Source organism: Chenopodium quinoa, unplaced genomic scaffold (assembly GCF_001683475.1).
Source record: "Chenopodium quinoa cultivar QQ74 unplaced genomic scaffold, ASM168347v1, whole genome shotgun sequence".
Classification (NCBI taxonomy): domain Eukaryota; kingdom Viridiplantae; phylum Streptophyta; class Magnoliopsida; order Caryophyllales; family Amaranthaceae; genus Chenopodium; species Chenopodium quinoa.
In genome coordinates this window covers 3156464-3169202 of record NW_018744813.1, presented here as the reverse complement: position 1 = coordinate 3169202, position 12739 = coordinate 3156464, and the positions used below count along the sequence as shown (strand labels likewise).

Below are 12739 nucleotides of genomic sequence, written 5' to 3'. Positions count from 1 at the left end.
ACAATGGACATCCCTTATTCACTAGCTTCTTCACCTTCATAGCAGAAATGATCTCAAAACCCTTAGGCTTCCCTAACCGTCTATAGGACACTGTCTTACCCAAAGGATCACTCAGCTTCACCCTCTGCATCTCACAGTCTATCTTAGCCTTGTATAAACTCAGCCAATCCATCCCCAAAATTACATATAAGTCCCCTAGGTTAAACTCAATAAGGTTTGATGGAAAGATAACTTCTCCTATTTTCAAAGGCAAGCCTTTGAATATTTTATTACAATGAACAAGTTTTCCCGTAGGCAGACTGACTGACACATCAACATGACTCGATTAAGTTAAGTTTAACTTGTGCACAACAGAAGTAGAAATGAAAGAGTAAGCTGCTCCAGAGTCAAACAGAGTGTTGACAGAGACAGATTGGATAGAAAAAGTACCAGTAACTACATCCGAGGACCTCTCATCTTCTCCCTTGCTCATCATAGACAAGAGGCCACGAGTGTTGTTTCTTGCCTGGTAACCATTGTTGTTGTTGCCTGAGTTGTTGTTATTGCCGTTGCCAGACCTATTGTTATTGGTGCTACCATTCCCAAACTTCCCATTCTAACCATTTCCCCTATTCCCTTGGTTTTTGAAGTTGTTAGCCCTCTGCTGGGTGTTCCCACCATTCCCACCATTTCCCTGTTGTTTCTGCTTGGTGTAACACTCATACTCCCTGTGCCCCCTTTTGTTGCAGAACCGACAGGTCACCAAATTCCCATCACAGTCTCTCCCAGGGTGATTCCTCCTACACCTCTTACAGTGGTAGGTTATCTCTCCATTGTTAGAATTGGAAGAAATTCTAACATTTTGGTTACCCCTATCCAATGAGTTCCCATTCCTAGGCCTCTTAAAGTTACTCTGGTTCTCAGATTTCCCAAAGTCCTTCCTTTTCTCCCCAGCCTTAGCACTCGCACTACCACTCCTAGTATTCAGATGGTACAGATGGGCAGCTCTCTCATAAACCTTGTCAAGGGTTTTAAAAAAAATTTCCGGCTAGGCCTTGTTGTAACTCGTCAGTCAATCCATGCTCAAACCTCTGAGCCTTCAGCTCTTCAGTTGGTACTACCTTAGGAGCAAACCTAGAAATGGTCATAAACTTATTATAATACTCAGAGATCGACATATCTCCCATTGCCAGGCTTATAAACTCCTGAGCCTTCTGTTTCTTTAGGAACGGAGGGTAAAACTTGTCCCTCAAGGAGGTCTTAAACACTTCCCACCCAAAGTTAGGTTTGGCCCTAACTGTCACAGCATTATCTCTCCACCAGATATCAGCTTCGTCCTTAAGGTACATAGCGGTCTGGTCCACTTTCATACCCTCAGGACAGTTGAGTGCCACGAACAGCTTGTCAAACTCTCGAATCCAGTTTTATAGGAAAGTAGGGTCAACACCTCCCCTAAAAACTGGTGGCCTGACCTGGGAAGCTTCTTAAAGATCTCAGCTTGGGGGTCGACTTGGTCTCCCCAATTTTGGTTTAGATTTTTCAGCCAACAAACGAATAGCATCAGCTAAGGAAACATTCTCAGCCATTCTAGCTTTACGCCTGAAATAAAATAAATATGCGCTCCATTTCAAATGAAACGCATATACCATTCGCACATATTCATTGAATCACAATATTACATTTGTCACATAATTGGTTCAAAAGGGTACCTTGAGATTGCACCCCCTTGTCCCAAGCAAAACCACACGATAAAAACACGATTCATACGCAGGATTAAATGAAGTTAAGAAAATAATTTCCCCATCCCGTGACACTCTCGTCAAGTTTACTCATAGACAAAGAAATTCTCCCTAAAAATTATATGATCACAAAAATTAAACTTGCTCTTCTCACAAATAAAAGTAAAAAATGAAGCTCTTAAAATAAAATATCAACTTCTTATTATAACTTATATAAAGGTATCAATCCCAAATAAAAACTCTGTAGCACTAGCTACTTATTAAAATTAATCATCCAAATCATACTATAATGAGGTTCTAATAACCATTATCAATGGAAAATGCCTTATTCATGCTAACTCCACCCTAACAAAAATAATCCTCAAGGTATCACATTGATGTTCGTATCTTTCTTCTCATTATAATTATTAACATCAAAATCAAGATCATTTTCATCAACTGAGTCTTTAATAATTATTGCCTTGTAGAGCGGATTCGGATTCCTAGTAGTTCTCTTCCCAGCATTTGGATCTTCAGGTGGTGGTTGCAGCCATTCAAGCTCATCCTCATCTGGAAATTCAATAAGAGTATACTCATGGAACATTCTGTGGTAGGTTCTAATCTTATGCTTTTTATTCTTTCCTGTTTTAAAATCATGGGATGTACTGGTAGTCTTCCTCATCAGGATTAGTTGGCGTCATAGTCTTTTCAAACCTTTCCAGAGTATCTTCACTTCGAGTATCATTCTCATCCTCAAACACAACAATGGGGTTGTTCCTAATATCATTATTCATGATTTCGGACATGATTATTGAGTCGTTCATCTCTTTTTACGTTAACCCAACGCAACGAACATTCAAAAAGCATAATACAAGCACATCACAAAATAAATCAATTACAACATAATTACAACATATTAAATAAATAAGAAAATAACACTTCATATGATAGTTAAATGCAAAAGATATGTATGAAATATTCATGCATTCCCTTCTTAAGTCTACCCAAAGCTCACCAAGTAGACAAAATAAACTTCAAAATTATTTTAAATAAAATGGTTTAAAACATACTTAGTTTCAAATAAATAAAAAAAAACAATTATCTTTAAAACTCAAAATTTTAACCATTGAATAGGCGCCTAAGTTACACTAATCTAATTGGCTTTAGTGGTAATTAAATCTAACCTAAGCTCCTAGATACCACTTTGTAACACCCTAATAATTCTCTCTTAAAAACCTGTGAATAACCTGAACAATTCCAAGAGAATTACTGGCGTGCTACCGCCACGTGTTCAAACGTTAAGGCTTTTTCAGAAAATAGCAGCTGAAAAACTAAAATAAATATATATAAGTTTCAAAACCAATAACCAATACCAAATTAAATCTTACAACTTGGAACCCTTAAGGCCCTTATTCAAAACTGAGACCAATAGAAATAGTATGAAAGCAAAATTGAGTTTAAATAACTTTAATTGTAAATAGTAAATAAAATAAGAAAAGCAACCAACTCTTCACTCAAGATCCCACCATCTAGAAATAGATGCTGCATGTGTAAGAACCTATGGTTAATCTGCTCCCCAATATTACAAGTGTAAAAATTGGATCGTCACAAGGTCATTGAAAGGCGAAGGCCATGACCAAAGAAAGACACACACAAAAGCACGCAATCAGCAAAACTGAGTATATACAAGTAGACTTGACAATCTTGACCTAGACCCGATGACCCGACCCATGACCCGAAATCGACCCGAAATTAGTGACCCGAAATTGACCCAAAACCCGAATTAACCCGACCCGACCCATACCCGACCCGAAGTGGAACTGACCCGACCTTGACCCAAAACCCGAAATGACCCAACCCGAGATGACCCGACCCGAAGTTGACCCAAGACCCGAAACGACCCGACCCAAAGTTGACCCAAGACCCAAAGTTGACTTGACCTGAAAATGACCCGACCTTTAACTTCTTTTATTAAATAATTGTATAAGTTATAAAAAGTTTATATTAGGAAATTATACATTAAAATAGACCCAACAACATCTTACATGACTACATTGACTTTCTTATAATAGCTAAAAAGACGGTCAAAGTGAGATGTGTAAATAGTGCAAAATGTCAAATCGTTAAGGGTAATTTGGGACGGAGAGAGTATAAGAATAATTCAAAGAAATTATTGTAACAATGACAATGATAATAAGAGTACGTATTAAAACTAAGATCAATAAGAGAGTGTGGTATAACTCAATTAGTTAGAGCATCCCTCTTAGTTTCAGGAGATCCTGAAAGTGATTCTCAATCTAAACACACACAAAAAAAAAGGTTAATATAAGTCAAACAATTACTATATTCTATGAGAAAAATAGACTTAATAAATATAGTGAGTTTTTCGTCAATAAATAAATAAATAAATATATATATATACAGAGTTGAATTTCACCCAATGGATCACCCGAATATGACTCGACTCGAAATTGACCAGACCCGAATTTAATCCGAAAATTGACCCGACTCGAACTGACCCGACCCAAAAATTGACCCGACCCAAACTGGCCCGACCCGAAAATTGACCCGACCCAAAGTGTTGACCCGATACCTGACCCGACCCGATTATCAGTCGACCCGAAAACAACCTGAAACCCGAAATGACCCGACCCGACCCGATAACCTTAAGACCCGAACTTGACCCGACCCGAAATGACACGACCCATACCCGACCTGAATGACCCATTTGCCAGGTCTACATACAAGCTGCGAAATAAATTAAGAAACATACCTAACATGCTACTAATACTCAAGCATAAGCATCATTAATTAAATACAGACTCAACACATGACTCAATTATCAATTTTATTAAGACCTCACTAGTTGATATTAACTAACTCATTTATTTATTTAATTGGATTTAGCAATAGACAAGGTTGTCCAACCCATGTCCCATTTGGAACATCAATAAAAGAAAAACCCAATGCCTCCTTTCGGAAACATCAATAAACATCCAACGACTACGGGCGTGATTCCGTGACCGTAGCTAGTATGAGATCTCACTAACTCCTAGTTTTAAAAAAAATAATATTTGAAATAGGAGACTCGTAGATCAGACGGTCTCGATAAAAGTACACGGATAATACCCCATGTACCCCAACCCCTGATTGTCATTAGTCCAGATGTGCACCAATCCAGAGTTTTATTGCTCATCCATCTTGCACTTTACGTGATTTACAGGTTTAGACTTGGTGATGACTCATATACATTACAATACAAACATTCCTAACACAATTCAACCAAACATGGCAAATTCCCAATTTAAATATTTTATTTATTAGTGACAAACAACATTTATTAATTATTCCTTTACTACCTCAGTGTATAAACACCTTGAGTACATAAGTGTAGGGAATATTTCAAGCGTTAATCCCCTAGATTGAACCCATTGTGATCATACACTAAAGTACGGTGGCGTTCAAAAGGGAAGAAGATAGAGCAAAAGAGTCGCCAACAAGTTTTAGGAACTTGTAAACCGTTCACATGGTGAAGGTTACACCCCTTAACGATCCAAGAGATCAACAACTCTATAAGGTCTTGAACCAAAATAGGGTTCGGGGATGAAGGTACAAATCCAACCTAAAAGAGATTGAATCTGCCCTAATAATAGGCCTCTACTTTATTTTGATCGTATTCATGTGCGCTTTTCTGACTAACATACAATCAATAGGATTAAACCTAAAACTGTTTAATTTTGATGCCTCATACCTCTTTCCAATAACAAAATACACACGTTAGTAACTTCAAGGAAAATAATAAAATAACAATTAAATTAAATAATAATTGAAAAAAATATTTGGGACCAAACCCTCATAAATTAAACCTTTCACGTCTAGGGCGAAGGCAACTTCGAATATGGCTAGGTGTTTCTAGATCTAATGAATGCGGAATTTTTATATTTGAGAAAAGCTAGTTTAGAAAAAAGAGAGAAAGAGAGAAAATTAGAGAATTGATGATTATTGATGATGGTCGATTAATGTTGATAAAACTGGTTGTTGAAAACGGAGTTTTTAATACGTTATTTATAGAAAAATCAGCCAAAAAGATAAAATATCAAAACAGTGTTCTAGCGCACATAAAACGATGTTGGCGCCAACGCCGGCTATTGGCGCCAGGCGCCAACATTAGCGCCAGGCGCCAACATTAGCGCCAGGCGCCAATGCTAGCGCCAGGCGCCAATGCCAGCGCCAGGCGCCAATGCCAGCGCCAGGCGCCAATGCCAGCGCCAGGCGCCAATGCTAGCGCCAGGCGCTACAACTGGCGTTTGGCGCTGATCTAGAAATTCACGCGTTTTCTTAAAATCAGATAAAAATTGTCGTACAGGAGGATAAAATCGTATTTCCCTCAAAAATGCTCTTTGATTTTAATTAAAACTCTGAAAAAGTCAACAAAAGTTAATTTATCAATGCTAATTGAATTAGGAACGAAAAGAACCTACTAGAAGAATCTAGAAGACTAAAACCATTCCTAATTGCATTAGGAATGATAAATCCATATTAGGCCCTCCCCTAGATCATTGGGCCGCATATAAGGCTCAAAACGGGCCCAGTTCAGTAAATTGGCCATAACTTCCTCGATATTCATCGGAATTGGGCTTATAATATATTGTTGGAAAGGTCTTTTTAAGCCCCATCCAACTACACTACTATTGGACCCATATCATGGGCTAACCAAACTGGATTGACTGTTTTCTTAAAATAAGTTTTCAAAAACAGAGAGAAGAGAAAAGAAATTAAAACTATCCGCAACACTAAACTTTCCACACTTTCGCTTCATTCGATTATGATTCGACGTGAAAGGTACTCATCACCGGGTTTTGTTTTGGGGAGACACAAATGGGTGTCTACAAAAGCCCCCACTTTGACTGAGTTTGGAGAAACGCGAGTTTCGAAAACAAAAGTCAAAGTAGCGATAGGGACGGAGAATGATTCAGAACTTTCTGCGATCCTAAATCACTCTTGTAACGCCGATACCTGCAAAACTAGCGTTAGTTAAACAGATAAAAAAGTTAAGAAACGTGTATCTTGCACCGTCGAGCACACGTCTCTGAAAGTAACCGATTTGCTGCCGCATTGTTGTTTTGATGACCTCCTGCCAAGAGAATGCCATCCCGCTTGAAAACCGCTACGCTTGTAACTGCTTCCAATATTGAAGATTGCTTCGCTTGAAACGATCCTCTTCCGCTTTGATAATATTCCACGTCCAAGGGAATACCATCGAAGATTGCTTCGCTTGGAACAATCCTCTTCCGCATTGATAATATTCCACGTCCAAGGGAATACTATCAAAGATTGCTTCGCTTGAAACAATCCCCATCCGCATTGATAATATTCCACGTCCAAGGGAATACTATCGAAGATTACTTCGCTTGAAATCACCTTCAGTTGCTTTTTGACAACTTTCCACAATCTATGGAACGCCATCTTGCTGTTTTGATGTTCACTCGTCTCTGAACAAAGAGCTTCTTTTTTTAGGATATGTTCACGCGCCTCTGAACAAAAGAGCTTGATGATATGTCCACGCGTCTCTGAACAAAGAGCTTGATAATAGGATGATATGCCCACGCGTCTCTGGAGCAAAGAGCTTGAATGATATGCCCACGCATCTCTGGAGCAAAGAGCTTTGATGATATGTCCACGCGTCTCTGAACAAAGAGCTTTTAATTGATATGCCCACGCGTCTCTGGAGAAAAAGAGCTTTGATGATATGTCCACGCGTCTCTGAACAAAGAGCTTTTGATTGATATGTCCACGCGTCTCTGAACAAAAGAGCTTGAATAGTATGTCCACGCGTCTCTGAACAAAAGAGCTTGAATAGTATGTCCACGCGTCTCTGAACAAAAGAGCTTGATGATATGTCCTCGCGTCTCTGAACAAAAGAGCTTTGAATGATATGTCCATGCGTCTCTGGACAATAGAGCTTGATGATATGTCCACGCATCTCTAAACAAAAGAGCTTTGAATGATATGTCCACGCGTCTCTGAACAAAAGAGCTTCGAATAATATGTCCACGCGTCTCTGAACAATAGAGCTTGAATAATATGTCCACGCGTCTCTGAACAAAAGAGCTTGAATAATATGTCCACGCGTCTCTGAACAAAAGAGCTTCGAATATTATTTCCACGCGTCTCTGAACAATAGAGCTTGAATAATATTCCGAAGAAAAATTTCCGAAGACCAACGCTCGCCGATCTCTAAAGCTTGCTTGAACTTTGCTTCCGTTATACCAGTACGTCGGCGGTTTGCTGCTTGGGAACCATTATGTTCGTGATAAGCCAACGCTTAGGCGCTTTAAGCTAAGTGAGACGATCTTTCATCAGGTCGATCACTTATTGTGACTATAATCAAACCGACTACTTAATCATGTCAAATTGCTTATAGGGGCTAATTGGCGTACCAAGGAACCCGAAATTACTGTATGAGGTTGTAATCACTTTTCTGAGAGGCTTTGAGCTCTGTCGCTGCTGAAATATCTCTGACGCCAAGAATTGACTCTGTCGCCAGACACTGGGATCTAGCGCTAGGCGCTAAAAGCTATTGCCAGACGCTAGATGTTTTCGTCTGGCACTGGGGTAGGGTCTTCCCTATTCTGCTGCACCTGTATTTATTTTTGACCATAGAACTTTGCCAATCTTTCTTTAATCATCTTAGGGTTGACCTAAGGCTTAGCGTGTTTGACTCATTGACTTGACACGACTCAAGGTATAAACTTGACTCGCTGTGACTGACTCGAGGTTGACTCGACTCGAAGTGAAATGACACATGTGTGCATAGTAATGTGATCGTGCGACTTGAATATGCAAAAAAGCAAAAAATTTCCGTCATTTTTGTGGAGGGTACCGAATTTCTCCCGAAAAAGAAAGACGCGAAAAAAGAATCGAAGTTTTTGAATGCATGTTGAATGAGCTTAGTCAAATGTTGTTTGATACTATCTGTCAAGGTTCAAGGATTAACCCATCCTAGGCTATCTCAATGGTTGACTCAATGATGAAAGTATTTGGGTAACTTAGGCACGGAGGCTAAGCACTTCATACTTCGTGATGCAATGACAATTATGATTGATGTGACAAGGCATGCTTCATCGTTATTTTAAGATTTCATGACAAAGGGTTCCTAAGGAAAGTATATTTGGTCATGTATCTGTGATGTGTGTGATAGTGGCACTAAAGTTAGGCCGTAAGGGCTAAGTGTGTGGAAATAATATTATTTTTAAAAGAGTCAAATGATGGTGACTCTTAGGCTAGGTAAGCTAATGATGTAAGGATCAAGCCCCCAAGTCTAGCTCTAAGTAAATAGGGATGAGCATAGGAGATCTCTTGATATGATCATGGTGTGTGAATGTGAATATGAATGCATATTTATTACGGCCGCACCTCGATGTGAGGTTGCCTACGTATCCGTTAGGAATCAGGCCGAACGTAGCTCTAGCCGAACCTCGCACAAGTATGTGTATACCTCAAAAAGGTCTTTTAAGGGTTGTAACGTGGTTAGGCTAAAGGTTAAAGAAGAAGGGGATAAAAAGGCTCAAAACCCTAGATAAGCCCCCAAGGTGTGCAACCTTGCTTTTGAGTCTTTATATTTTTATGCTTGAGGCTTGCTTCTCTTTTTAGCTCTCTTTTGCTTTAGCATTTATTTTATTTTTATAAGTGTGGGCAATCTCGATCATGCGGTCTATCACTCACTTGGCATGCACTTGATAAGAGACGCAATCTGAGACGTGTTCTTATCAAAGATATTTTCATATCGAAGACATTGGAACACTTGCCCTTTTGTACACTTTATTTATTTATTTTTTATTTTTTTGCTATTTTTTTGCTGTCTTAATTTTTTGAATTCACTCAAGCCTTTTTTCTTTGAAAATTGCATAAGTTGCACACCATCCCATCCCAAAGTTAGGTAGATATGGGTTGAAAAAATGAAAGGTCTATCGTTAGACGAGGCTCAAAGTGGTTTATCAAAAAAGGATTGTAAATTTGAAGAGTGAAAGGTGATATGATGTGGCTACAAGGGGGCCTCAAATCATTGGTATACCTTGCGCTTAGTTTGACAATGATATTTTTTTTTTTTTTTTTTTTTTTTTTTTGCAATATAATGAAATGATCATATGCAAGAGAATAAATGCTCATTTTATTAAAAAGGGAATAATAAAGAATCTACAAAATTAATCTAAGGGAGAAGAAAGGTGCCTATGTTAGACTTATTGGGGAAAGGACAAAAATGAAAAAGAAATAGAAAAAAAGAGGTCACGAAGTCTCGTCGTTAAAGCTTGCCTTGTGCATTTGTTTCATCATTACCCTCATTTTTTTTTTGTCAATCACATGACTCAAACTCGATTCAACATGCATGGATGGAGGAAGTGAAGAAAGACTGGAATAGAATGTGAAGAAAAATGATGTAGATGGAGGGATGTGAAGAATTAGGAATAGAATGTACCCCCAACTCAAATGACGGAAAGACCGACTCATGCATGAACCTAAGACATGGTCATGGTGACATATACTCAAAGTTTGTGCTAAGACTAGTGAGTGTAGGTGACATGTTAAGACTCGTGTCATGACCATGTGGTTAGACTATGTGACTAGACTCAATTAATGACTTGACAAGGTATTATTGACAGTAAATTAATCGAATTAATTAGAAAACTGGTCAAATAGACACTAGGTGATGACTCGACCAATAATCCGAACTGTCGGCAAAACGACAGGACTGGCGTCGCACTGTGTAGTGTAGCGCCAGACGACAAAGCTGTCACCAGGCGCCACACTCCACAGAGTGGCGCTACAGCTTGTCTTTTGGCGTCAATGCTGGAACCTTAATCTGAGACTGTTTTCGGTGTTATTAATCAACAGGGGCATGCCTAAAGTCGTACTAGGTCAATTCTGATTAAAATATTAGAATTTATTTACTCAAATTAATTAGTTAATTAATTAATTAATTAGGCAAAGTTCTTTAAGGCATTAAATTATTAAATCTCAACATAAGTCAAACAAACGGTTAAGAGAACATATATATGCAAACAAATAATGCACAATTAGTCAAGTAGGCACAATATGATGCAATGAGTTTGCAACCTAACCATGACTCTAGTTCTCTAAAGTTCGGGATATGGTTTAGTCAATAGAGGGTCCATGGTTAATTGTCCGGATGCACTGCGCGGAAGCCTAACCGTGAAGGGTTGGCGCGAGTGGATGGGACACCGCAAGTTTAGAAAAACTCGCTTCCATGGTTTGGTGAATACAACATTCTCGGATGTACCCTTTGTTGCTCAGAGCGTTCAATCAGGTAGATGGAGCATGAATTCCCAGAGGGTTATGTCCATATGTAGAACACATATGGGTTTCAGAAAAGTGAGAAAAACTCAATCAGGAAGTAGGATCGAGCAAACAATACGAAAAACTGGTCGAAATTAGAACGCATATTTCTGGCTCAGTATTGGAAGAATTTGGCGCCAGCAAACAGAGCTTGGCGCCAGGTTTTAGCTGTAGCGCTTGGTGACAAGCCTGTCGTCTGGCGCTACAGTTAAATGTCTGGCGCCAATGCTCTGGTCGCTGACACTAATTCCTACATGACTCAGCAGCTTTCCGTGCTCGATAAAATTTTCCAGTTTCGCGCAGTGATATTTCGGTCCTAGTTGTGAAAGATATTTCTCAAATTTCCTACATGTAAAATCCTATGTTTTAACCCATTACGGATGGTCTTTCCAATGAGATCTTTTTTATGCATATGACAATGATGTTAATCAAAATTACGCACATGAAATACTTAGAACGTTTCGAGTCTCATCCACTCATTCTAAATCATTGTCGAAACAAATTCAAGAATTAAAATAGAAATCCTCCTCAGTGGAGTCGCCAAAAACTGTAGGGAATATTTCAAGCGTTAATCCCCTAGCTTGAACCCTACTGTGATTATACACTAAAGTACGGTGGCGTCCAAAAGGGAAGAAGATAGAGCAAAAGAGTCGCCAACAAGTTTTAGGAACTTGTAAACCGTTCACATGGTGAAGGTTACACCCCTTAACGATCCAAGAGATCGTCAACTCCATAAGGTCTTGAACCAAAATAGGGTTCGGGGATGAAGGTACAAATCCAACCTAAAAGAGATTGAACCTGCCCTAATAATAGGCCTCTACTTTATTCTGATCGTATTCATGTGCGCTTTCTGACTAACATACAATCAATAGGATTAAACCTAAACCTGTTTAATTTTGATGCCTCGTATCTCTTTCCAATAACAAAATATACACGTTAGTAACTTCAAGGATAATAATAAAACAACAATTAAATTAAATAATAATTGAAAGAGAGATTTGGGACTAAACCCTCATAAATTAAACCTTTCACGTCTAGGTCGAAGGCAACTTCGAATATGGCTAGGTGTTTCTAGATCTAATGAATGCGGAATTTTTATATTTGAGAAAAGCTAGTTTAGAAAAAAGAGAGAAAGAGAGAAAATTAGAGAATTGATGATTGTTGATGATTGTCGATTAATGTTGATTAAAACTGGTTATTGAAAACGGAGTTTTTAATACATTATTTATAGAAAAATCAGCCAAAAAGATAAAATATCAAAACAGAGTTCTAGCGCACATAAAACGATGTTGGCGCCAACGCTGGCTATTGGCGCCAGACGCCAACATTAGCGCCAGGCGCCAATGCTAGCACCAGGCGCTACAGCTGGCGTTTGGCGCTGATCTAGAAATTCACGCGTTTTCTTAAAATCAGATAAAAATTGCCGTACAGGAGGATAAAATCGTATTTCCTTCAAAAATGCTCTTTGATTTTAATTAAAACTCTGAAAAGTCAATTTATCAATGCTAAATGAATTCGGAATGAAAAGAACCTTCTAGAAGAATCTAGAAGACTAAAACCATTCCTAATTGCATTAGGAATGATAAATCCATATTAGGCCCTCCCCTAGATCATTGGGCCGCATATAAGGCTCAAAACGGGCCCAGTTCGGTAAATTGCTCATAACTTTCTCGATATTCATCGGAATT

General features: G+C 38.7%; 1 protein-coding gene across 1 annotated transcript; it reads right to left on the bottom strand.

The window, feature by feature from the left end:
• Nucleotides 1-325: 325 nt before the first annotated feature.
• On the bottom strand, nucleotides 326-1328 carry LOC110704060 (anti-sigma-I factor RsgI-like). Its single transcript, XM_021881846.1, has 3 exons — nucleotides 1069-1328; nucleotides 601-956; nucleotides 326-528 (listed from the first exon to the last, which is right to left on the bottom strand). The coding sequence occupies exons 1-3, from the start codon at nucleotides 1326-1328 to the stop codon at nucleotides 326-328; spliced, it is 819 nt and encodes a 272-aa protein (XP_021737538.1).
• Nucleotides 1329-12739: the final 11411 nt, after the last annotated feature.

What these genes read in the sequence shown, in the direction of transcription:
- LOC110704060 (XM_021881846.1), bottom strand. Translation starts at nt 1,328, where the DNA reads ATGTACCTTAAGGACGAAGCTGATATCTGGTGGAGAGATAATGCTGTG. An exon ending in GAAGAGCTGAAGGCTCAGAG is followed by an intron (nt 957 to 1,068) that starts GTTTGAGCATGG and finishes TCTGAATACTAG; the next exon opens with GAGTGGTAGTGCGAGTGCTA. An exon ending in CCAAGGGAATAGGGGAAATG is followed by an intron (nt 529 to 600) that starts GTTAGAATGGGA and finishes ACAACAACTCAG; the next exon opens with GCAACAACAACAATGGTTAC.